The sequence below is a fragment of the Apiospora phragmitis genome (genome assembly GCF_038363925.1).
Source record: "Apiospora phragmitis strain CBS 135458 chromosome Unknown utg000002l:1.0-5516284.0:1.0-5523493.0, whole genome shotgun sequence".
Taxonomy (NCBI): Eukaryota; Fungi; Ascomycota; class Sordariomycetes; order Amphisphaeriales; family Apiosporaceae; genus Apiospora; species Apiospora phragmitis.
The window spans coordinates 502,817-527,742 of NW_027117400.1; the positions used below are offsets into that span (position 1 = coordinate 502,817).

General features: G+C 52.2%; 9 protein-coding genes across 9 annotated transcripts; 5 read left to right on the plus strand and 4 right to left on the minus strand.

Moving 5' to 3' along the window:
- Positions 1-105: 105 nt before the first annotated feature.
- PG994_001038 (uncharacterized protein) lies at positions 106-300 on the plus strand (the record flags this gene model as incomplete). Its single annotated transcript, XM_066852447.1, has 1 exon — positions 106-300. One exon carries the CDS (start codon positions 106-108, stop codon positions 298-300), a length of 195 nt encoding a protein of 64 aa, XP_066720588.1.
- Positions 301-2,239: 1,939 nt separating this feature from the next.
- PG994_001039 (uncharacterized protein) lies at positions 2,240-2,653 on the plus strand (the record flags this gene model as incomplete). The annotated part of the gene is made up of 1 exon (XM_066852448.1): positions 2,240-2,653. One exon carries the CDS (start codon positions 2,240-2,242, stop codon positions 2,651-2,653), a length of 414 nt encoding a protein of 137 aa, XP_066720589.1.
- Positions 2,654-4,431: 1,778 nt separating this feature from the next.
- PG994_001040 (uncharacterized protein) lies at positions 4,432-4,958 on the minus strand (the record flags this gene model as incomplete). Its single annotated transcript, XM_066852449.1, has 2 exons — positions 4,432-4,854; positions 4,923-4,958. The coding sequence occupies 2 exons, from the start codon at positions 4,956-4,958 to the stop codon at positions 4,432-4,434; spliced, it is 459 nt and encodes a 152-aa protein (XP_066720590.1).
- A 2,299-nt stretch (positions 4,959-7,257) lies between these two features.
- On the plus strand, positions 7,258-7,938 carry PG994_001041 (Autophagy- protein 8; the record flags this gene model as incomplete). Its single annotated transcript, XM_066852450.1, has 3 exons — positions 7,258-7,361; positions 7,611-7,828; positions 7,887-7,938. Exons 1-3 carry the CDS (start codon positions 7,272-7,274, stop codon positions 7,936-7,938), a joined length of 360 nt encoding a protein of 119 aa, XP_066720591.1. The 5' UTR covers positions 7,258-7,271.
- A 1,738-nt stretch (positions 7,939-9,676) lies between these two features.
- PG994_001042 (uncharacterized protein) lies at positions 9,677-9,886 on the minus strand (the record flags this gene model as incomplete). Its single annotated transcript, XM_066852451.1, has 1 exon — positions 9,677-9,886. The coding sequence occupies one exon, from the start codon at positions 9,884-9,886 to the stop codon at positions 9,677-9,679; it is 210 nt and encodes a 69-aa protein (XP_066720592.1).
- Positions 9,887-9,909: 23 nt separating this feature from the next.
- On the minus strand, positions 9,910-10,098 carry PG994_001043 (uncharacterized protein; the record flags this gene model as incomplete). The annotated part of the gene is made up of 1 exon (XM_066852452.1): positions 9,910-10,098. One exon carries the CDS (start codon positions 10,096-10,098, stop codon positions 9,910-9,912), a length of 189 nt encoding a protein of 62 aa, XP_066720593.1.
- Positions 10,099-11,866: 1,768 nt separating this feature from the next.
- On the minus strand, positions 11,867-13,931 carry PG994_001044 (uncharacterized protein; the record flags this gene model as incomplete). Its single annotated transcript, XM_066852453.1, has 4 exons — positions 11,867-12,048; positions 12,250-13,191; positions 13,335-13,701; positions 13,833-13,931. The coding sequence occupies 4 exons, from the start codon at positions 13,929-13,931 to the stop codon at positions 11,867-11,869; spliced, it is 1,590 nt and encodes a 529-aa protein (XP_066720594.1).
- A 2,321-nt stretch (positions 13,932-16,252) lies between these two features.
- Positions 16,253-17,201, plus strand: PG994_001045 (uncharacterized protein; the record flags this gene model as incomplete). Its single annotated transcript, XM_066852454.1, has 2 exons — positions 16,253-16,886; positions 17,023-17,201. The coding sequence occupies 2 exons, from the start codon at positions 16,253-16,255 to the stop codon at positions 17,199-17,201; spliced, it is 813 nt and encodes a 270-aa protein (XP_066720595.1).
- A 5,165-nt stretch (positions 17,202-22,366) lies between these two features.
- PG994_001046 (transposable element tc1 transposase) lies at positions 22,367-23,218 on the plus strand (the record flags this gene model as incomplete). Its single annotated transcript, XM_066852455.1, has 2 exons — positions 22,367-22,654; positions 22,715-23,218. The coding sequence occupies 2 exons, from the start codon at positions 22,367-22,369 to the stop codon at positions 23,216-23,218; spliced, it is 792 nt and encodes a 263-aa protein (XP_066720596.1).
- Positions 23,219-24,926: the final 1,708 nt, after the last annotated feature.

Consider the following 24,926-nt stretch of genomic DNA (forward strand, 5'->3'; position numbering starts at 1 on the left):
TCGGCGGCTGTGTGTGGGGGTAGGGGGATATCTGTATCCGTCTCCGTAATCCCGATGTATGCTTGCTTTTTTCTTGCTTTCTCTCACGGAGGCCGGATCTTAACAATGGATCCTTTCCTGCCTTCATCACACTTCATAAAGTTTCGGGGATCCCACGAGACCGGTAAGCAGGTGGAGAGCATGGCCTGCAATGATTTTGTTTTGGGTATGGGCGCGCTCGGCCAGTCGAATGGCAGAACAGTCGAGCAATTCCCCCAGGATTATTACGGGTTCTGGGTTCTGCCGCAGAGAAAGCATTGAAGGTCGGAAAGGCCAGTTCAGGGAGCTCCGTCTTTTACAGGCCGCCCCATCGCAATCCTAGGGGCCGATTCCACTCTGTGGCTGATTCGCAATGCTCAAGTATAAGAGCAAGGCATGAATCGAGGCGTGCTTTTGTGTGAGCCGGGCAAAGGCGAGTAGCAAGTGCGGCGGGCAGGTTGAATGCAATAGCCAGCCGTTGGAGACCTTGGAGAGAGATTTGGAGAGCATTTCGCGCAACTGAGGTCATCGGATTGCTGTCCGACGCTTGATTGATTCCTCTTCGCAGCAGTCGTGGGTAGCATGGCATGGCAGGGCTCACGTAACGGTCCTACGAATTGAAACCCTCCCAAAGGGTTTAGCTGTCGGGATGAACCCCGACGCAGTGCGGGTCGTGCTAAAACTCCCACTGTCGGGTGATAATAGCATGATGGACTAGTAGCCCCAAAGTCAAAAGTGTCACATCCACTACCCCAACCCAAACGCCACAGCCTATTACTCTTTCTTACGCAGTCGTGCATCACTTCTTGTCCATAATTGTATGACTCCATGACCGTCTATCTCAATGAATCTCCCAGGCTTGAGCTGACGGTAGCTCTGGCAGGGTTCAATCCGGTCTCACGCTTCGATCGCGGCGACGTCAAGATGAAATGAATGGGCGTACGGGAGTCGGGGAAGCCGAAAATGGACGTCTTGGCTGCGCAATAGCTCTCTCTAGAATGCAGGAGCTCGAAAACAGTCATGCCTCCTCCAGCCAGGCAGCTGACACTACGCGACCTGAGCCCGTTTGAGATTTGATCACCCTTCCAGGAGGAACTATGGCATGCATAGGGACGCCTGCGCTAGTAAAACACGAGCAATTCGTTCGATGGATGCTCGACGGTGCGGCACCACCGAACGCGGGTCCGTCATTGATACGATGTTCCTGGTAGGGCGACCCTTGAATGCCGGAACGCTGGTGTCGTCGAGTTTAACGAAGGTGCAAATGACCGGAGGTCTAGCCCATCGTCGATATGGCTTCGGCAACTGCACCTTGGCCGTTGCATGAGGGTTGTTTGGTCTCATGGCGACGACACATGACAGATGCGCCACGACGGCAATGCACGATTGGCAAACCCAGATGTCCCCAGGCGGATCGTGCCGTCTCGGCGGGTCGAGCGTATTTCCTTGGCATCATCGCAAACCGGGATGAGTGGGATAGAAGCCTCTGACTAAGAGATAAATAAGCAGGAGAAACAACAAAACGAGACAAAAAGCGCTTCGCAGAGTGGGTGAGTTGACGTTGACGAGCATCAAAATGGGATTCTGGAAAGTGGATGGATGATCGATGGAACGAATTAACCTGCCCTAAACGCAAGTGCGGTACGCCACTGCAAGCCACGGACGGCAACGAGGAAAGTGCGCTTCTTGGACATCAATGCGACTGTCTAACCAAACTAACACACTCGCATCCGCTCGTTGCCATTGACGACTTGTCTAATCTACTAGTCTTTTGGATATTCTATGCGATTAATACTGTAATCTCTTCTTCGCTCATTGGATTAAATTACGAAGACTGATGAAGAGACTGAAGGTATTCAAGCTAAGAATGGACCCGGAGGAAGTCGCATCCGACGTGCTGTCCTCTTAAACGGAAAATGCCTTCCTACGGTCCCTCGGGACCCTCATACCCGCCCTAACCCTCACCTGGAGTAGTAAGCTAAGTACCAAATATTCTCAATGCATGGATGAATATGAGTGACTCGGCACTCGGCTTGGTAGAATTTTGCCGATCGCTGGAGAAAGCCCAATACGCCATCGAGAGGGTAGGCAGAGAAGTGCCGGACCCTCGTGGCTTCATGGAGGCACTGAGGCAGTCCATGTCGACATCGCCAGCGATGAGTCGTTAGAGGTGAATGAAGGGTGGGCTTTCAACAAGTCAGCTCGACACACGACCGCCTCGATGCCCCTCGTCAACGACACGGGCGAGCCGTTCGTTCGCGTTCGACTGGGGGGGGGGGCTGAAGGCGGGACCGGATCTCGCTGCGCGCACTCTTGGAACAAAGCCTTTCGATGGCAACGTGTGCCCGCGGCAAGCCCGCGTCATGACGCGACCGTCTTCGCACCCGCCACTCCTCTCTTCCTCACGAACAGGCCCCTTGTCGAGCCTGCAGCGGACATAGCGACACACAAGCTCTCCTCGGGGGGCCCGACCCCGCCGGCCGCTGACTGGCCTGGGGAGGAGGAGGATCTACCCGCCTTTGTCATTATGGGGAACCGCATGATGATGGTCAACAGGACCTGGCGGCTCGCCAACGCCGGCTTCAGGACCTATGTAGTGCATCTCCCCCGGGTTCCTGGCGACCAACTTAAGTAGAAGGGGCACGGGGGGCCCGAGCATCGAGAAGGGAAAGTTCATCAGGGCTGTGGTCGAGAGTCAGCGCGATGCAGATATGGACAAGGTAGTGTCCAACGATGGAACAATCGAGCGTCTTTCTCGCGGGCGCATTGCGCTATCGCTGATACCCAAGTCTTGCATGGGCGCTGAACCCCACAGCCTGGTGCTCATTCGCCCCAGGGCTACAAAGTGAAGAGGAGTACGGGAAAAGACGAAAAGTGTCATACCCGCCCAAATCATCATCACCAGTGAACTTGGCGCTGAGAGCTTGGGATTGGTGACGACACAGAGCTGTGATGCCCTATCATGGCCAAGCTCCTAGGTCGAGTCGTGTTCCCCCTTAGTCGCGTAAGGTTGCAGGTGGTCAATATGGACGCAGTAAGCGACTGTACCATCTTCCCCGCCGTGCGCCCCTGGCAGCAGCAGGCTCGCAGATTACCGAAACTATTACACAAGTAACATGCCATGGAATCTCATCAGTGAATATGGCTCTTAATGGCGAAAAAAGAAAAAGAAGACGATGCAGAAGCATAAATGTAGAGAAGAGACTCGGGGAAAAGTACCTATCTATATTGTAGTGTCATTGATACGCGATTTGTCAAAAAGGAAAATTTTAGGTCTGCCTGGGGGTCGAACCCAGAATCTCCTGATTACACGAATCGTAGTCAGACGCCTTGCCATTGGGCCAACAGACCATAAGCGTGCATCTTTTTGGTGGTGAGAGCTATGAAGCTTATTACTGTATATACTGTGAATTTTGGTTGGTGCCTCACCTGCATCATTTCGGGTCCAGTCTATATTCAATGCGCTCGATATAAATTTCACATCCCCTCTGGTCCTGACCCTGTACCATGTGGCAATGGCTATGTGCATGTTGCTTCGTGGACAGGAGTCGTAGTATTCAATAGATATGTATATTGTATATTACGATGCCGTCGCCGTCGCAGCAGTCGCCCTCTTCCAATGTCATCCAGCCATCCTAAGAGGATGGGTACACATGGCGGAGCGTGGATAGAATCCGAGCAATCTGACGATCTAGCATTGGATGTTGTGCTCAAGTCTCACAGAAGAGTAATAAGATGGATGGTCGCGCAAGACGTACATACGACGGGCAAGTCTCTCCATGCCATGTGTCATTGTTCGCGGATCCAGTGATGTCTCTTCTCGAAGCACAATCAGCCTATATCGAACATCGATGATCAAACCTACCTCTTGAATATGTATAGACGAATTCACGAATCGAGTGCCAGTCGGACAGATACACAGCTATGCCAGCAAGCGATACCCAGCATCGCGTTGAGCATACGTGACGCATCAACTTATACCTGAAGGTAGTCTCAGACGTTCCTGGGAGGACTCGTACGCAACCAACCAAACCGGGGGCTAGTTCGCCCGAAAGGCCTCACCGGAAGTTGGTCAAACAAGGGGGGGATGGGGCGATATGCTGTAAGTTGCGAGAAACCAGGCTCGGCCAAAGAGTCCTTAGACATATCGCATTACATTCGCCATCAGACCATCATCACGTCATTAAACGTTTCGCAACTCGCAGTACCAGGAAGGGTCAGGACGGGAACCGTAAAAGTATTGAATATTAGACAAAGGTAGAAGAAGTAGAAAGACATTCATCGGCTATGAGACTGGCTGGCCGTTGAGGCTCTCCCAGCTCCGAATCCACCCCCGCCTAGGACTGGCTGAGACGCATATCAACGCCCCCAACGACCGAAGAGGAGAGCCCCCTACTAAATCCGAACAACGCTTTAGGCACGGGGAGGAGGAGTGCAACTGCCGCCAGTGTTGGTGAAGTAGGTCAAGCTGTTGAACTCAGTGTAGAGCGTCTTGAGCTGCCACCCCTTGGACTTGTCGAACACGACGACGAGGATGCTGATACCTTGGGCGGGTGCGGGCGGGTTGCCGAAGGTCTGGGTCCAGCGCAGGACGATGGTGTCGCAGGTGACGGCGTTGACCGACTTGACGACGAGCGGGATCTTGGGCAGCTGGCTCTGGCCGGCCTTGAAGGCCGCCTTGCTGGGGAACGTGACGCTGCCCAGGGGCTGCTGCGCCAGCACGTTGATCGAGTCGGACGTGTCCTGGAAGCCTTCCGCGATGAAGCTGTCGGCCAGGGCCTCGGTGTAGTTGCCGATCACCTGCGCATAGTTCTTGGTGATGTCGTCGACATCGGACTTCGTGAGGCATTTGCCGCCATAGCCACCGTCCGGTTGGGGTGGGGAGAAGCATAGGCTCCGCTGACCACGGCGGTGAAGAGGAGTGAGGTGAGGAAACGCATGTTGGAGGCTGATGGGTCACGGTGTTGAGTGGTAATGATGAGGGGTAGGTCTCGGGGATGATGGTCGAGCGGACGGGATGAGTTTGCTGCTATCTGTTGGAGGGTGAAGCTTGACGATGTGAGATGCGGCATGAAAAGACACCTGACTTAGCTGGATCGAGGAGCCTTTATATACCCTTCGACATTCATATTCGAGATACTCTACCTTCTCTAGTCTTACCATGCCGTTCAAGTTGTGCTTTCTTATTCTCCAGAGCCTTACCGTCACGCAATCAATATTATGCGACAACAAGCAAGTATTCGGCGTAGTGTTGTGTCTTGTCGTGTCGTGCAGGTAATCAAGTCTCGGGTCCGAGTGATGACATGTTGATGGCAGTGAGAGCTGGAACATACACTGGTCTAGATGCGGATGTAAGCAGCGGCAACCCAATAGGATCTCACCAACTGTAAGTACATTTCTGGCTAAGCGGCTTCATTGCGGATGTCAGATGAAGCCATCGAATGCCATGAGGGTGGTGACACAGCAGCCGAATTCCCCTTGCTTCCCGTATAGGGGCGAGCTCGTCATTGGTCGTTACTATTCCCGAACTGCTGATTACGGGGGCAGACATCTTGATCAAGTCTGGATGGGGGGGATCTTTCCCTCTTTCGAAGCTGGACCTCCTTCAACGAGCGGGAAGTCTGGTATATGTCCCCTCTCATCATACCATCATATCATCGTAACCAAACAACGAAGATGGACCCCTCGGGCGAGCCGAGGCAAGCAGACCCTTCTGGGAAAAAGCGAGGGGAGTTCGGAAAGGGATGGCGCCCATGCTTGCTTCTTTTTCCCCGGAATACGTTTGGTGGAGAGACAGTGCCTCAGCTGGGCTTCATGAACGGCACCGGGGACTGGAACACCGATAAACGTGGCTGTCCTAGCGAGGCTCGAGACCCGACAATACGAACGGCTGGATTAACATGGTGACATCCGATTTCGATATATACAGCCTCATCCGCCAGCTTGGGTCGAGTATGTAGGATGCTTTCATTCTTAGTCAGGGGAGGGAGATGACAGGCTTGACCCGGCTTCTTGGTCCCCATGATGAGGCAAGTGTCGACCAACCCAGCCTTCAAAGGTTGCATCCAGTAATCCGGAGTTCCCCAGCTGAGCCGCTTTCGATGGTTCAAAATAGATCGCTTCGAGGGTGGGTTTTGAGACTCGAGCCGAAGTCCCCGACCCCGCACTGATGCTTATGCTTATCTCTCCCCCGAATGTACGATTACGATAGCGATGCCGATAACGATAAGACTTACAACGGAGTACTTCGGGGATGATATAATGCTTTCCTACCTACGAACGCAAACATGAGCGCAATATCCATGCGGGTAACAAACCACAAACCCATAGCCAGCCACCGGGCAATCTACTAATGAGATTGCGTCCGATGTTTCCCACGCTCTTGTTTTCTTTGTGGCGGTGACTGTGCCAAAAGTGACTCGTGATTGCTCACCGACATGACCCGTGCTGAAGCTTACACAAAGAGGAAGGGAGCGTTAAGCCGAATTCGTCTGGTCATATCCACGGCGGTCACGTTCTTCAGTCAGTCAGAGAGTGTTCCTTAAGGAAGAAGGGGTCGCCGCCCCGCTATGTGTCCCGCCTCCCCCTCCTACCAAATCAGAGGATCCCCTTTTGCCTGTCTTTATTCAATCTTCAGTGCCTCGCTTCTCTTTCAACCGGTCTGGTCCCAGGCGCAGCACCCACTTTACAAGGCAGACCTCCACCCCATGTCAGTCGTCAGTCGTCACTCCAAACTCCCCCATCAATCAATCAATCACCTGCAACACTCTACAGTAAGTTGAAGCCATTTCCCATCCACATCTTCAACACTTGCACGCATTCCCATCAGCCTTCCCATCCGTACCTGCGGAATCCTGGTAAGTCGAGTCTAAATCAACCAGAAATACATTCCCCAATACAGTCAATCCCAGTCATTCCCTAGATACATACCATTACGTGCAGTTACCCAGTCAGGAGGTTCGTTCGCGCCTGGATTAGGTAGGCAGACACCCATTCGGGTGGTAGTGTGAAGTCACCTCAAGTCAGGCCGATCAGTCATCCGCCGAACCGGTGGCACTGTTTCGACCAGGCAGGCACCTTATCGCCCCAAACCATCCCTCTTTCCTATTTCTAAGCACCCTCCAACAACTACATCCCATCACCATCGTCATTTAACCTAGCATCACCTACACTTCATCATCACAGTACTGGTATTGATTTCCCAAGTAAAGAACACCAACCTCCACCGCTAGTCGTCACTCATCACCGCCAAGATGCGCTCCAAGTTCAAGGACGAGCACCCCTTCGAGAAGCGCAAGGCCGAGGCCGAGCGCATCCGACAGAAATACGCCGACCGTATTCCAGTAAGTTATCTGCATCGTGTCTTTGTCTTTTACCATGGTCGTCTGGCCTGGTTTGGGGCGCCCAACGACTCCAGGACAACACAGCAACTACAAAGCGCCTATCTCTCCGTCTAATCAACCCCACCCAACGCCGAACGCCCATCGCCGCATCGTCGAATCTCTTGCCTCGATGTCTTGATCCGACTTGGATAATCATATTCACCGACCAACACATTATGAGCCAGTTGCTGACACGACATTTGCTTCTAGGTCATCTGCGAGAAGGTCGAGAAGTCTGACATCGCTACTATCGACAAGAAGAAGTACCTCGTCCCCGCAGATCTCACCGTCGGCCAGTTCGTCTACGTCATCCGCAAGCGCATCAAGCTGTCGCCCGAGAAGGCCATCTTCATCTTCGTCGATGAGGTCCTGCCCCCAACCGCTGCCTTGATGAGCAGCATCTACGAGGAGCACAAGGACGAGGATGGGTACGTGTTTTTTTCCCCATGACTATGTACTGGCGACCCGGACTAACACACCGACCAGCTTCCTGTACATCACCTACTCGGGCGAGAACACGTTCGGCGAGTCGGCTTGAGCGACGTCCCTCTTCCTCTCACATTGATACAATCGACGGCGTTCACGGTTAGGGTTTACACGATGCGCGTATGGATTTCTCGTTAAGAGCTTGCGATGGACGCATTATGGATACGGCAGAGCAGCTAGGTAGCAATGGAATGCCCATGCGGCAATGAATTTGCACCGGATTTGCATCCGTCGGCAGTAGTTTGGTAATGCTTCGTATTCTTCTGGTCTACACTCTTCCCACATTTGGCAGGACGGATATGCTGGGTTTGAAGACAATACCCAGAAGACTCGGTAGCCCTGCTGATTGCCAATCCATACATCATCAGAGGCACTTGGCCCATCAAACCTATGTCTGTTCCTGGTGATCTATGGTCCTATTTGTCTGCCAGTTCTTGCCTTTCTTGTACCTGGGAAAACGGTGTATATTGCATTGCGTACAACTGCGCCATGAACGGCTCATCTGCGAATGCTGACAGTAGGTTGATCTCGCAGTACGGGTAAACCTGTTCATCGTCCCCAGCCATAATCCCACCATCTACAATGTCGTATTCCCCTATCTGGAGCGGGTCCACCCTGGTATCGTTTCTAGTTAGTTGATATCTTTCAGCTTATTAGTTCCCGCAACTACAGCATGTAGCTCTATATGATATTATCCACTCTAGCCTCGCTTGATGTCTTGTCCAATCTGCTATTCTCCTTGCCACTTGGTGGTGGGCTTGGAACGCCCCTCTTCGCTACTGCTCCCTTGATGTGCGGGCACATCGCTTCAATCGATTCACTGTATCCTAGTACGATCAGACAGATATGCCTTCATGAAGCCGCAGGTGATCCAGGATCAGTTGGTTGGGGTCTGGCAGTTCTCCAGGGCTGCTGCGTCTTATGGTTATTGGATCGGAGCCATGGAAGGTAGAGAGGTATGTCGGTGCGAGAGGGACTGACTACTGTTGGCTTCGAATGTACTGAGGCTGGATACCTATCTAGGAGACAGGGGCGTTGTCTATCCTCACTCTTCCGGGCCCAGGCGAGGATGGGGCGGAATTACAGCTGACAGGGCATGATGTTGGCGGTTGTTCCAAGCATGATTGGGGCCAGTGTCACATATCCACTGTGGTGAACTTGAATGAGGAGCTCGCTGTCTGGCAAATCTTTCAGATAGTTCTATCTTTCTTGGGAAATCCGGGGAAGATGCCAACTACTCCAGTACCAGCCAGTTCTCCAACCGCCATTACACTGCCGGCCAGCCATTTCATTTCAGATATCTCATTGCTAATTGGGGTCCAGTAACCGCACACGCCGGTTTGTCCTTTCTTTACTAGCAGCAAAGGTTCTCAATAATCGTCCTTACTACCTTGACCCTCCTGACCTCATGTAACTTACATATCCCTCAACGTGTCAGCGCCGTCTCTTGTTGACCCTAGGCCAGGTTGTCAGCTGGAGTGATGGGATGCACCACGAAGCGGAACTTGGCCGGATCCCTCTGCTGTATCCCTCACCAGACTCAGTCCGCCAGCCGGGCGTTCTGTTTCTGCTGCTGCTGCTGCGAGCTACTCGTACTGTTGAACTGGGCCATCATGCCGACCTCGCGGGGCGACTCGTGCAATCGACGATGGGAGTGTCCGAGAGTGAGACGAGAAGGGTAATGGGGTTAAGTGGCCGGTCATTATAGGGAGTCTAGTTGAGGAACATGCCATCATGTTCGTTGCTTCAAGCCAAACGAATATTCCAGAATGCTCTCGCCAAAAGTGATATTACAAATCCATGGTCAAGTGTACAAACAGACTGCTTTCTGGCTGGCCATAACTGAACTCGGAAACGTCTTGAGCCCACACGAATTCTCTGTAGACCAGCTCACATTGGCATATCACGAGGACACTGATCTCACTATTTCCATGGTGGATGTCGCCCCACTCGCCCAGGCCGCCGATGTAGTGCAGCAGCAGCTTCGCGCTCCGCCGCATCGTGTTCTCGACCTCGGACACGCTCAGGCCAACGCCGCCGCCGCGACGAGGAGGAGGGCAGGAACGACAGGCGCACGTAGTCGTCGTGCTGCGTCATGGGGGTTGTCTTGGGCCGGGTGCGCGCCCGCCTGGTAGATCAGGAAGGTGGTTGGGACCAGGCCGGCGATGAAGTCCTTTTCGCTGACCGGGGGGAGGGCGTAGAACCTGTCCATCTTTGTTCTCGGTCACTGGGGGGAAGGTAAAGTGACCTCGTAAAAGTCTGCGCACGCACCACCAACACCTCAAATCTCATTTCATCATCTTTTCCTTCCTTCTAACTTACTTTCACTATAACTCTATTAAATCAACATGGATTTAAACGAGCTCGGTTGTATTTTAACCGCAGATCGCAAGCCAAATGGCGAATACTCTTCCGAAGCTGTTGCGGCCATTTCCGCGCTCTCCATCGCCGGTGTACCAAGGCGCACCATTGCCGACGCGTTTGGTACGCGTCGGCCAGCTATTATTAATAACCTCGTGAAGCGCTTCATTGAACGAAAAACACCAAAAAAAGAAGCCGAGACCTGGTCGCCCTCATAGATTATCGACTCGGTAAGAGCGCTATCTATTTTAGTTGGTACGCCGGAAGCCCCGTGCTACTTGGAGGGAGCTCTGCTTAGACATGAATGTGATGCTAGGGTCCAGACCACGCTCCTTCTCCGTCGACACCGCACGCCTCAACCTACGTAAAAGGAGGATCGGCCACTGGCGCGCTGCGAAGTGCATCCTCTTAACGAATGATGACGCCAAAGAGAGACTCTCTTTCTGCCGTTATTGGTCCTCGCCGGCGCGTTTGAGACAGCTGATGCTCTGCCTCTTTTCCGACGAATGCACGATCTAGAATGCACCGTACATACCGGGCCGTTAGGTCTTCCGGTACTGTTTAGAACGCTTCCGGAAGGACCTAATTAACCCTGAACCTTATTTTAGGCCTCGGATTAGCTTTATGGTGTAGGTAATAGTGTGGCAGAGGGATAGAGAGGCTAGGACTTCCCCCTTATCTTTTGCCGGGGAGATCCCGACTCTCCAGGCGGCGGCTTTACTTCTACCCGGTATATTGAGGTTTTAGAGGCTGCCCTTCTTCTTTTTTACGAGCCTAGGGACCCTTTTATATAGGATAACGCGCGTATATATCGATCTAACCCCGTAAAGGAGTTCCTCGAATTAAAGGGCATCTGGACGATTTAATGGCCTGCCTATTCACCCGATCTGAACCCTATTAAACAGGTGTAGAAGGCCCTTAAGCTTAAAATATATGAAATAGAGCCTTAATTTTAATACTTTAAAGAGAATATAGTACACGAAACGTATGCGAAGGAGATAATTAAGAGGGCGTGGGCTGTACTAGATCCGGAGATAATATTCCGGCTATTACGTTCTATCCCTCGTCGCATAGCTGCTGTGCGGCGCGTAAAGGGCTAGTATAGTCACTATTAAAATGTATACGATTACGATTAAAATAAACCTGAATATAACCGATTTACAGCTAATTTAACTGCGTTATTACTATTTAAAGATGGTGGTAAAAGTGCTGGAAATCGGCTGCAGGTGGTGCGTGCGCAGACTTTAGCGAGGTGATTTTACCTACCTAAAGACTTGTATAAGTGGTTTAGGATCTTAAAAGAAGGGTAGATAGATATCTACGAAGACCGGGGTTCTCAGATGGTTCTTGTGGTTTGCTACTTACCTCTCGAGTAAAGTAAAGGGTGTGGTCCGAGGATGGAGTCTTGGAGAGCAAATATCAAAGCTGCTTACAAACATCAATGGAATTATATAGATGACCCTTCTAGAATACCACGTCTTTATTCTTCTTTATCTTTTGATGCCTTAACAATGTTCATTAATTACATGTCACAATTCTTACATCAAAGACTGGCGAACATTCCTTTGTCTTATGTCAACTACGGACTTCATCCTGCGTCAGAGCTGTGTCGCGACACCTTAACCTATCTGGTCCATGGAGGCATCCACAAAGCTCGAAGCAGGGCGGATCACGAGGGGGATCACGAGGTGGCCGTAGAGATCCTCGTCAGTCTTGAGAACAAGATCTGCATTTTCGAATTGCAGATCAGTGTTGACGACAAGATGATCGGAATTCTCCAACTCCTCATCAGGCGGATTTACTCAGCGTGTTGAGCATGGACTCGTACAACAAGAAATAGCCCATCCACTCTGAGATGATGATGTCCACATTTCAGCGATGCCCTCCCGAACCAAAGGCAGATAGGGTATTTGCCTGTTCGTTTTATTCACAATACCAGACTTCGTGGCACCATCACCCTGATTCGCTGATCATCCTTGACACAATATGCCGGTTGTGATACTTAGCTCTCGGGACCGGGATGATTCTTCTGCTGAGATGAAGACGACAAAGACGATGTGGCCTTTCTTCTTGTAATCGTCCGAAAGCGAAGGTGACGAGGCTGACTTCTTAAGGTTGAAGCCACGGAAAGACGGCAAAATCGGGATGCGGGACTTGTCACTGCGTCGGCTAGGGGATCGTCGTGGCTGTAGCATTTCCTCATCATCGCCGAAGTCGTCGCTGGGCGCCGTCTGCTGCTGCTCGTGGGCGGCGATGCGGGTATCGAGGATCGTCTTGTTGATGCCCCAGACCTCGGGGGTGTAGGTCTGGGGCCGGTCATCTTCGGGCTTGCCTTTCAGATCATAGGCGGTACCGGCGGCGGGTTCTCGTGGCCGGAGATGCTGCTGACGGCGACGGTGGCGAGGAGAAGCGACAGGAGTCTTAGACAGCTCAATCTCCTCTGGTTCTTCCTCCACCGTCGGCAGGTACTGGGTCCGCGAGCGCGGGAGGCCACCGCCACGGCTACCGCCAGCAGGAGGCCCCATCAGACCCGACGAGGATGCTTGGCTCAACATGTTGAGGTTCCTCAGGTCCTCCTCGTACTGCGGGCTGTGGGGATGCTGGGGCAGCGCGAGTCTCTTCTTCTTCTTCTTTTCCGGCGAGAAGTCCTCGCACGTGGTCGACATCGCGACGGGAGGCAACGGCAAGAAGTCCGCCTCCTCCTCCACGTCCTCCTGTAGTGGCTGCTGCTTCTGTTGCTTCTGCTCCTCGTAGCTGTACTGCACATCCATGACGGAGTAGTCTTCCTGGGCGCGGCCCCCGTTGGCCTCGCGCGACTGCAGCTTGCGGACGCAGTCGTGGAACTGGGCGTCGCTGAGATCGGCCAGGCTGGTGATGGCCTGGAAACTGGTGGTGGTGGTGGTGGGAAGAGCCGAGGTGGTGGCATTACTGCCGATCCCGAAACCTATCAAGTTTCGAAGTCAGTATCACTCTTTCACCGAATGACTCAAAGCTCTCAAATTGACTTTATACAATTCAACAGAATATGAATCACCCAACTACAAGAAGCGCTTGGAATTGAATGGATGCCAAGATTACCTAACTTACCAGGGGGTGGCAAGGCCGAGATAGTCCAGACGATCTGGACGTGCTTGGCGGTGCTCGCCACGATCGTCTCGAGCGGGCGGCCGCCCGCGCCGGTGATGCGCGGCATCTGGAGAATGTGGTCGGGGGCCTTGACGGCGCCGGCGGCGACCTGGGCGACGTCGGCGTGGACGAAGGCGCGCTTGGTGGTGGCGCCGGGGACGATCGGGACGATCAGCACCGGCGGTGGTTGTCGGTACGCCAGCTTCAGGCCGGCGGGCTCGGCCAGCTTGAGGACGACGAGGGCGAGGTAGGGGGGCTCCTCGGGGGCGGAGGGGGAGACATGATGATGATGGTGGTTTGAGAGAGGGATAGAGAGATGGCTTTGCCGCTGTTGTTGATGATGGCGATGAAAAATTCTTAAAAGAATTGGTCAAGAGTCGTGTTGGTTTACTCAAGGGAAAAATTCGCAAGGGCAGAAACTTGATCTGTTTATCTGTGTTTGAGGGCTTCGTTCGGTACGCATCGGTCTGTGCTCGCGGCCGGGGCGACGATGAGGTCGGCGATGTTGCCCACTGAGCTGAGCTTACAGTGGTCAGTGGTATGCTCAAACACTGGCATTGCCAGCTCTTTAGAGTGGCAGGTCAAGTCACTTCCCATGAACAATGCTACAAATTGCCCTGAAAGCAAGCTATACTTCTCACATATTATTCTCTCAACCAGCATGTTCACAGTTTCGAGTCTCGATGTTATTTTGCATTCGGTCCTCTGTCTCACTAATGAGTTTCCTAGCTAGGAGGCCATATGTAAATAGCAGTCATATCTATGGCATACCTTTATATCCCGAAAGGCTCGAAACTGCCAAGAAAGGGGCGCATCGACGGTGAGTATGACCTTTCACAGGATACGCACAGCTCTCTCACATCGTGAGTGCAGTAGATGCATCAAATATCATGATTCTTTGAGGCAAGGTGTCAAGGCAAACCATGTAGCCTTTTCTCCTACCTGCCCAGACAGCTAGTAATATATCACTTGCAATCGAGAACACGCTGTCGAGCCTCCCAGGTTTGGCCCGTCTTGCTAACTCGATATATCACGGCCGTGTATCCGTGCCGGTGCCACCTACATAATATATAAATATTATACTCTACAGTTCCTTGATCTCCGAAAACATCCTAGAAACCTATGGAGTTCTTTTTACGACTTGTTCACTATAACCCTTGAATAGCTAGCTGTCTTTTATGCCGTCAGTCACATCCCAGTTAAGAATTTGTACGATCTGGTGCCCCTCTTAGGGTTAATGGCATATTAACCTCTCAACGGGGTTCGTGCAAGTGTTGTTTGGTCTCATTTTGCATCTCTCTACCAGCTTGATATGGCTTTGAGCCACATTGTCCGAGCAAGTCACGATCTCGGATCGTAGCAATGATGACATTGGGCCTCGTGGCTTGCACGGCAGGACCGATCCTTCTTTTGGGCATCATCCGCTGGGTGTGCCCGCGCTCGAGGAAACCGTGTCGGGACTTGAGATGAAGGGTCCTGACACCTCAGGCCAGCCCAGCGGTCATCTCCATGGACCATTGCGGAATCGAGGAGGCAGTCCCATCCCAGATAGGGTTTTCTGAGTTCTCTGATCAACCCCCGGCGGCGACAAATCGTGCAGATGAGCAGAGGGCTGACTCCATGTCGACTGCCTGCACGCAGCCTGCCTACATATGTAAATCAGAAAGCAGGGGCTTTCTCGATGGGCACGTGCTTACCCAGTCCGGCGATGCACATATCTGTTTTGATTACAGTGCGGTTGTCTCGGGTGGCAATATGCACTGTCGATTCAGCTGGCTGGGTCAATAGTCAGTTCGCCGTAGAAAGAGGGCGGCGGGAACCAGAGCCCCCCTGGCGGCCTGGGGTTCCTGGGGTTCCTGGGGTTCCTGCGTCATCGGAGTTCAAGACGGGGAAGCAGAACCAATTACCTACTTCTTCTTGCTTGACAGACGTTAGTGCAGCAGCAAAGCCACGGCGGCTGTGGCACCCAAATATAGCCAGTCAACGGCGCCGAACAATCCTTCCTGCGTCAGACTCAGAATCCTTCAGGTATGCAAGCAGCAATCAAGCAAGCATGGATGGATGGTGTGGTGCCACACACACCTTTGGTTGGTGGCTACCCGCAGAAAGAAAAAGAAAACACCATCGACGCTTATCGCACTCGGGTGGTAGTAGCAAATATTGGCTGGCTGTGCAGCCAATCATGCGGCTCTCCACGATGCAGTCCGCCTTTCGCGGGTTCATCTAGAATACGGCTACGGGAAATATTCAAGCTTATACGCGCCTCCTTGGCTACCGCAATAACAATTGCCGTACGCATCCTTCCAGCGTTTGGGGTCTAAAGGGGAAGGGTCCATGACGTTCTCTCGCAAGGCTCCCGTCGGTGCATGGCCTACCGTGAAATGGTTGCTGTACGCATCTTTCCAGTGTTCGGGGTCTAAAAAGGGGTCGAAGAGGTGTTCCCGCGAGATTCCTGTCAGTGCATTACCATCACCTTGGTCCGCGCCGACTCTTTTCTCTCGGGCTTTCAAAACAGTTATCACTAAAAATCCTTTATCAGGATACTATTATTTCTTTTCCTGCTCACATTAGACTCTGATGATCGACGGGTGATCCTGTCTCTCTTTGCTTTTTGTCTCCCACGTCAGTCTGGCCCCCTCTCCGTTCCGAATAGGCGCGTCTGGCTTATTACTTACTAGGCGGAAGGGAGGGATTTCGGTCGCCATCTGTTCTCTCCATCTCTTCTTGTCGCACAGTAATCAAGCCACCTGGAGAGTTCGTTAGCCTCGCTTTGGTTGACTCGTCCTCTCGATTCTTCCGCTTGTACGGGTGAAAGAAACTTCGTTTCTTTTGGGCACATCTCGCCACTGGGCTTCGGAACGAACATATCATACCCAGCCATGTACGGCCCACCGGAAGAGGACGGGTACCCGGATACTCTCCGCAAGGCGCACAACGCTGCCCCAACGCAACCGAACCGGGGCGCCGACTACGCCCCCGAAGTCGTCGAGTCCCACGGCATCGAGTACAACGCCGCCGACCCCCGCTTCCACCCCGAATCCGTTCGGCCGTCGACGAGGGGGTCGCGCACGGCGCCGCAGCTCCCCGAATACTCGTCGTACAGCGGCGGCAAAGACCAGCAGCACCACGGATACGCCCACACCAAGGAGGGCGGCGCCTCCGGTCTCGAGCCCATCAACGACACCTCGCACGCGATCGCCATCCGCAGCGACCGGTCGGCGCAGCGGACGCGGGTCTGCGGCGTGTCCCGGCTCGCCTTCTTCGCCGTCCTCTCGCTGCTCGCCGTGGTCATCGTGGCCGTCGGGCTCGGCGTCGGGCTCGGGCTTCAGCACAACAACAAGAGCAGCAGCGACACGGCTACTGTGACGGCGACGTCAGATGCGGCAGCTTCGTCGTCTTCTGGCGGCGCGTCCGTTCCTTCGCCGACGTCCACCGTGACGCCGGGTGTTAACGCCAACGCGACGTGCCAGACTGGTATTCGGTACTGCGGCTGGGACCTGATAGAACAGCATCGTAAGTTGCGGACCCTAGCTTTTACACACACATACACACACACACGCTCCCTTTCTTGGCCCTGGTTCAGCTCCGCTTTGGGGTGTTGTTGATTATGATGAAGACTAATAAGGTTGCAACCATACAGACTACGCAGTGAACCTCCTCCAACGTGCGGGGAGCAGCGATCCCTACAACGACTTGTATCAATGTGAGCAGGGCAACGGCATCGGCTGGCTCGAGGCATGCGGCGGAGCCGTCCAGTGCCAACCCCCGGAGCACAACGGGGATGGATGCGATCTGCAAACACGTCGGTCTTGCTGTTTACCGCATTGAGCCCCTTCTGAGCTGGCGAATTTTCTTGGAAATGGGGGGACGGGATCTTTCAGGTTGGGTGTTTGGTGCTATTCGTTGCAGGCTAATTCGGTACTCAGGGGAAGAGATGTAGAACAGGACACACTAGGTAACCCAATTGCTAGGTTTATATATGTCCCAGATGCCAAAATGATGACCGAAGGAAGACGGCCTTTCTTTGAGATGTGAATGTCCACGTCGCGCAAGCAACTCTTTATCGCAGATTTATCCAAGCACAGTAGGGTCATTACAGGGGCAACGTGCGTCCGCGAGGGCAACCATGGCCAGGAGTGTGTAGTTATCTAACATGATACAACCGATATTGCGCAGTGGGGCCGAAGCCCGAGAGTATATGTATGGGGTTACTTACTCACCATTTGCTTCTCATCCCGCCCGCCTTGAGACTCGCTCACCCGGGGATTGGCGACCGCAGGGCCAAAGGCGACAAATGAAACTCAAAAACAATCCTACTATCCGTGCGTAACCGATATCAAAGCATACAAGACATAATTAGACCTGGGGTTGAGTGATCTGTAGCCCCGTGCGCGTGCCGTTTCGGGGGGGGGTTGGTCAGGATCGATGCGGGCGGTCAGAACCGACCCGAATCGACTCCGGCATGGGGCCGCTGTCACTCTGGTGACCGCGGGGAGGATTGGTCGGAGCGAATCAGGAGTGACAGACTGCTGGTTAGCCCGACGGGAGCTCCACATCCCCGGCTCCGAGCTGACAATGGGAGTATGAGAGGAGACGCAGTTGTAGGTCATACATCCAGCAGCTTTTTTATTTCATCAACAGGAAGCCCAGTACGGCTCTACAGGAATAATGACCGAGCTTTCACATTTATTTAGATCGATCTCTCTGCATAAGAGTACCGTGGTAATTCCCATACTGTTAGAGGTTTTCTCTTTCACTTCTACCGCCCCAACCAGAGCATAAACTAGCTCACCTACTACGGATAGGGAGTATCTGGGCTAGATTACATATTTATTATCGTATCTGGAGGTACTTGCATGTGATCACATTTATGAAAGAGACGGCGTTCGTGATATCACGTCTTACCTAGACCGCGAGCTGCGAGGGGTATCGCTTTTCCTATAATATGAGGCATTTTTCGATCTGTTCTATACTATTATCAATGGTATTAAGTGTTTTAGGGTGTGTCCCCCGGGCCCATAGGAGCTGCCATCAGACATTGCCTTCCCCTTTTATTAGAACTAGCACGCTACTAGGCATCTGTGTAGAGACGGGGTGTCCGACACGGCAACAGCGCTGATATGTTTAGCATCGGTCCTACTATTTCCACATGGCATTGCATTGCACTTCCATAAACTGCATCCCGTTCAAGATCCGCGGTTGTCTAGATATCCGGCGCATTTAGGTTCAGGTTTAGAGTGGTAGATCTGGGGGATAAGGAGGTCCCCGAGGTCCCCGAGGTCCCCGGCTCGCGTTCAGCATGAACTCATATCTCACATCATCTATGCATAGGTCAGATGCAGCTTTGTCACACATCTTTGTATTTCCGCGGGTGATCACTGTCGATGAGTACATCCAGGTAGCTGTTCCGGTAGAAAGGAAGAGAGATAGGTAGGTGTGTCGACTTCGGGGGCTTTGGTATATCGAGAGAGAGGGAGAGAGAGCGCCTTGAGTACAGCCGACTCGTTAAGTCCGACTCAGGTGCGGAGCTGAACGAATGTCAAGCTGCCTGTCGGGCAACGTCCGACTGAACATCTGCACGGACAATGTTCACTCTGGCATTGCATCAAGATTGCGAATCTGGCATCATCTCGAGCAGTACAACCCGATGATCTCGTATAAACGGAAGATAACAGGTTGTTCTTATCGTACTCTAACGCCACACGTGTCCAGTGTGGTGTATTCCCAGACTCAACGGTGCAGGGACAAGATGATGCATCAAGCCACCCCAGTAAGACTTGACGTGACCTTGTCGCGTACTCCGATTCGGAGACGACGACCATAGGTGCGCACTTAATGCGGATGTTAGAGTTCACACTAGGGCTCGACTTGGAAGCTGCCGTGCGGAAAAATGCGCCATGGTGTGCGTCTATACCCTGAACAGACCCCTGCCGACATGAAGTGGAGATGTGGTACATAATATTAGGTCACCGAATCCAACAACCCCCCAGTCTCTTCAGTAAGTAGCAACCCTCATCAGTTTGCCGAAGCTCTCCCACACGCCCATGAGACTGTTTCATCGAATCTTCGTAAAATTCGATACTGAGTCGCTATTGCCGCGGCGGAAATTTTGGAAAGGGGGGGCCTTCATTTAGAGTTTTGCACCCTGGTAGTATCAGACCAAGACCCCTACGTTGGGCAGCAGTATGCGACGCCGATCCTCAGTTTAAGGTGACGTTGGGCATCAGCGGGCAAAGGGCAGCTCATGATAAGCTATGGGTGACATCCTCCCCCTGTCCCAGCTGGACCAGGGGGATGAAGAACTTTTTACGCAGGTCCTGCGACTAGAGTGTCATTCTTCCTGTCAAAACCCGGGTGCCTCGTGGCTTGCCCGTATGATCTGCCCTAAGTTCCGCGTCTCCTGCATCAAGTCCCTGTAGTTTCAAACATGCTGACTTTTTCCATGGTCTAGACCGATCCTTCAGATGAACCCCGGGTAATATACCAGCTGATGCCAATATCCTATATTCTCATTAGGACATGCCTAAGTCCTACATAAGTTGGGGCATCTTAAGTGTCGATCTTATAGCACACCGTTATTGGAGTAGTCTGTTGAGGAGACGGACGAGAAGATCACATGCCTATCGGAGTGGCCAGCGAGGTATTGGCGCATGATACAGCGTCTCTAGACTTCCAGCCGCGCCACATACACACCGCTAAGAATCTACTATTGGTCTGCGCGGCATTTAGGCTTTGACTTGTGGGACCCACTGGTGTTTGGCAGTGTCGTCGAAGCTCTTATCAGGCTACCAATGGTAGTGGCTGCTGTATAGGCGTGCAAACGTGCACAGATTCGTCATGTCTATCCGGGCCCGTACTGCGTCGTATTTCCTGCCACCAACTCTCCTCTTGAGTCTCTGTTGCTATGGGGATGGGATGGACAGCCAAGCAGTACTGTGGCTTATAGAGGATTGCCCCAATGGTCACGAGGTAACCAACTCAGTGGAGCCCTAGGGATACGCACACTTACCGGGCATATCTACCTATCTGGTGGATCATGCAGTCACGAGGCACAGGTTCCCTAAGAGTATACGATCAGCCTTGGGAGCGTAGTACGCGCTTAATAAGACCCAGACATGGTCAATATGAATCACGGCTAGTATATCGACTTCGAGTTCCACTACGATACATCAGAGTGTCATTCGTGTATGCAACCATATGTATGGATAGCATGGTAAGTGGCTATTCAGGATAATAATTGCTTTGATAGACGCGTCCTGACGATCCTTCCGAAGATATGAGTGCGTGACAAATGATTCTAAACTATACCTAGCACATACAAGAAGCGAGCAAGGGTTCACCCACGAACGCATTGTACTCATTGGCTAACACTACATGTCTTACTCCGTAATAGAACCCAAATTCGACGTCTCATGGTAGCAAATGAGACCTTGTCCCTTCGAACAGCTGCTGCGTGAGCGGAACTCGCGGCCCCGGCCTTCAACGCCGGATCCGATGAAACACGAAGACAGTATATGCCGAGTCCAAAGCAACGTACCGCCATAATATTACTAACGCACATATTATGCTTTACCGCTTGCATTAAGCTCCGGAGCCTACTCCGTACCACAAAGACGTAGTATCAATTACCGTGGCAGGGCAGAACGTTAATCACGATAGATACCCATCACAGTAATCCGAAAGGCAGCACTGACTTACAACCTACCAGGTAAGTACCCTTCGGCGCCATTTTCGCGCGTATGTACTACTATGTACCTCGCCTCGAGATCATCGTTGCCGACTTCCGTCCAAAGGATCTATCTCTGTCCTTTGCACCGCCGATATCGATGTAAATAAAATGGCTCATATGGAAGACATGCAATACCGTGCCTGGTAATGGGCAGTTAGGGGAGAAGAGACGATTACCACGACCACGAATGCATCTTCTACGGAACGAACAGTTGGCCGGGGCTTCTCGTCTGTTGTTGTCTCACGTAAACACCTGTCCAGCATATTTGACCGAGTTTTACTGCTTCCCTACCAGAAACGAAGGTAAGGCAGGGAAGATGATCGGTGCCACGGATTGCTAAAGGGCGGTTCAAATCCCGAGCCATTTTTGCGGCATTAAACAGCACTGTGTGATGAAGCAGGAAAGCCGTGCATGTACGCTGTGTGCTACGCAGTAGTACATACATACGCATCTGCTAATCAATCAGTTCCCATGCGGCCCTGTTGGTTCGTATGTATGTCTTACCAGGGCAGGACGGACGCTGTAATCGATCGACAGGCAGCTTGCATTACCCGCATACAGTCTAAGTCATGTGACCTGACACCGATGTAAGGTCTTGGACACCCAGCCGGGGACCCCAGCAGTGCAGGTTGTATGTAGTTATGTAACTGGTCGTTGCGGCAGCCTGGCATGCGAGCCCCTGCCTTCACCGATTGCCACTGCATATTCTTAGGTTCGCCTTCTTCTTCCTATATTCGTTCGCCAATCGATGAGTGGGACGACCGAGGAAGAACTGTGGTATGATATCGATATCTCAAAGATCGAACGATCAGGATGGTGATATCGATTGCGATCGCAGATAATCGTGGAATCACATCCAGAAACGGCTCTCAATGCAATTGCAGCTGGCCATCGTCACGTATGGGGCTTATTGCCGGATCGTACTCCGTACATACATACCTTACGTATCGTAACCAACGGGAGGAAGAATATGGCGCGCGCGGCTTGGCGGCTGAATTAAGTCCGAAGATTGAACATCTACGGAACCTGTCGAATTGCACCCTCATCGCTTTGGTGCTGGCCCTTCTCCATGGCTGCTGGCAGGTCAGTACATACTGCGGTATCAGGCATAAGATCCCCCCCCCTTGTCAGGTACCGATAATCCACTGCCAAGGAGGCACTATACTAATTACAGTATAGCCTACTTGGGCTCAGAAAATCGGTACTTCTTTTCATTCTTTTGGAAAATGACGCGCTCCTCAATTACGATACGCAGTACGATACGATGGGTACGAAACACCTTACAAACGACGACCGCCAACGTATCCGAACCCTTTATTTTGAGGGTAATAAAACGAAAGCCGAGATTCACGATATTGCTGTATTTTCTATCGACCAGATTAAGACTGCTATCAAGGCTCCTTCGAGCAATGTAGCGAAGAGGTCTGGCCGAGCTCGGGTCCTTTCCCGTGAGCAAGAAAAAGAACTCGTTTCTTTCGTGACTAGCTCTAAAGAAGGACGCAGAGCCTCGTTCCTCCAACTCTCCGTTATCCTCTTCCAGTCCCTCTTTGGAGTATACGTTATACGATCTACCCTCCGTCGATTTGGATCTAAATGATATATTGCTTGTTAGAAACCACCAATATCCGAAACCAACCGACAGAAACGCCTGGCCCGGGCCCTCGAACATAAGGACTGGACCCCAGAACAATGGGCTCGAGTCCTATGGACCGACGACACCTGGATTACGGGAGGACACCATCGGAAACAGTACGTTACCCGAAGACTGGGAGAGGAATGGGATCCAACCTGTATCATCGAGCGATACCAACGAAAGCACGGCTGGATGTTCTGGGGCTGTTTTTCGGGCCTCGGAAAAGGACCTGGTCTATTCTGGGAAAAGGATTGGGGTTCTATTACTGCCGAGACATATCGATCCCATACAATTCCAATCATCCATGGCTGGATACAATTTTGTCAACAACAGCTCGCGGACCAGCTGGTTCTAATGCAGGATGGTGCGCCAGCTCATTCTGCCAGTGATACAATTCTAGATCTACAGGAGAGAGGTATCCAAATTATCCAATGGCCACCTTATTCCCCTGATTTAAATCCAATAGAGATGTGTTGGAATTAGATGAAGGATTATATTGAAGATAAGTACGGTCTTATCGAGAAGCCTTCGTATGACCGGCTTCGGATTTGGGTTAAGGAGGCCTGGGACGAATTACCGGATGATTATTTACAGTCACTTTTACAATTTATGCCCGAGAGATGTATGGCTGTAATCGAGGCCAATAGAATACATACAAAATACTAATAAAATATATTAGGAGGGGGATGCCAAGGTTTTGGCCCGTGTATGGATGGGTCATGGAAAACTTACCCCTAACACCATAGTACCTTGTTACCCCACACCTGCAGATAGTTGACATGGATATTGGGTTTCGTAACCAGTTCTTTCTTACCTATCATACGCCGCACACCGTACTCTGTACACCTTGTTGTATTTCTGGCCAACATGGTATGTTAGCGCTACCTGCCTTGCTGCTTCCTTCGTGCATATGCCCGGCCGGCGCGCCATGTATCTCTTCACGCCATGATGCGTGCATCATGTATCTGACCGCCCCCCCCCCCGGTCTGGCTTGGAGCGAAGGAAATGCCCGCGGCCCGCTCGGCTGTTCCGCGGTTACAACGCTCCCAACCAAGCGCCGGTTTGACGTTTTATTCTCTGCCCCTCCTCGCACCTCCTCCGCCTATCAATCAACCCCCTTGCAACTTGGGGTCGTACCGGAGTCAGAACTCTATCTATCTCGCAGTGTACGGACAGGAAACTCGAAACTCGTCTATATGCCGCAAGCGAGGCGCGGACCGGCAGTCGCAAATGGGGCAGAGAAACCCGAGCTGATAACCCTTTTCGGGAGACAGAGGGAGAGAGGCACTGGCCAATTCGATGGCGCAATTGGTTAGTAGTGTAACCGTCGCATACCACTTTGAAGTGCGCTCAGGCTTGTCATGCTCGGGTTGCAGGTGTGGCGTTTGGCTCGAGATCGTCAGTGGAAAACAGGTATGTACACAGGAGGAAGATGGGAAGTTACCAGGTTCGTGAGCCAACACAATGCTACTTTACCAAAGGACTCGGCCGTCAGAAAGCAGGGGGGGGGAGGGGGGGGGGTTAAACTGACGCAGAGGACCGCCCTTCGTCGCAGGGCGGGCGCGACTATGGCGGTCGGACACACCGTATGCATTCAATTGGCCCATAAAATGTCTATTTATGTATTCCGTGATGCTGTGCCAAAGGGAGAATAGAGAATATGAAAAAAGAAACCTCCGAGTGTTCGTCGTATGATTTTCTCTTGATCTCCTTGCTTAGTCTACCTAGTCGCATCTTGTCCTACGCCCATTTGGGTGATAGTGTGCAACGAGCAAACAAACAAAACAAGAACAAACAGACAAGAAGAATAGAAACGCCCTGTCCAGCAGCCAAAACTTGGTAGCGATCCCGTGACTGATTCTTGATGCGAGTGCTCGTTTTAGCGAGAGGAACGCGCCCGGAGATCAGGCCGTTCAGGGCTCACTGACACGACCTTGCATCCCTACGACATGTGTTATTGAAACACGGCAACATCTGAGATTGATGCAATATGCATGCATCTCGGTATGGAGATTGATATGTTGGCACGTATACAATAAAACGAGCACATATTATAGCATGTTGTAATGGACATATAGTCATTCTCTGCTTGCATCATCGGGGGTTCGTGCTGATGCACCGCGACCTATCCACCCGGCCACCCTCCGGCCTGGCCACGAGCAAACCAAATTCAGTACCGTGCTTTGAGTGG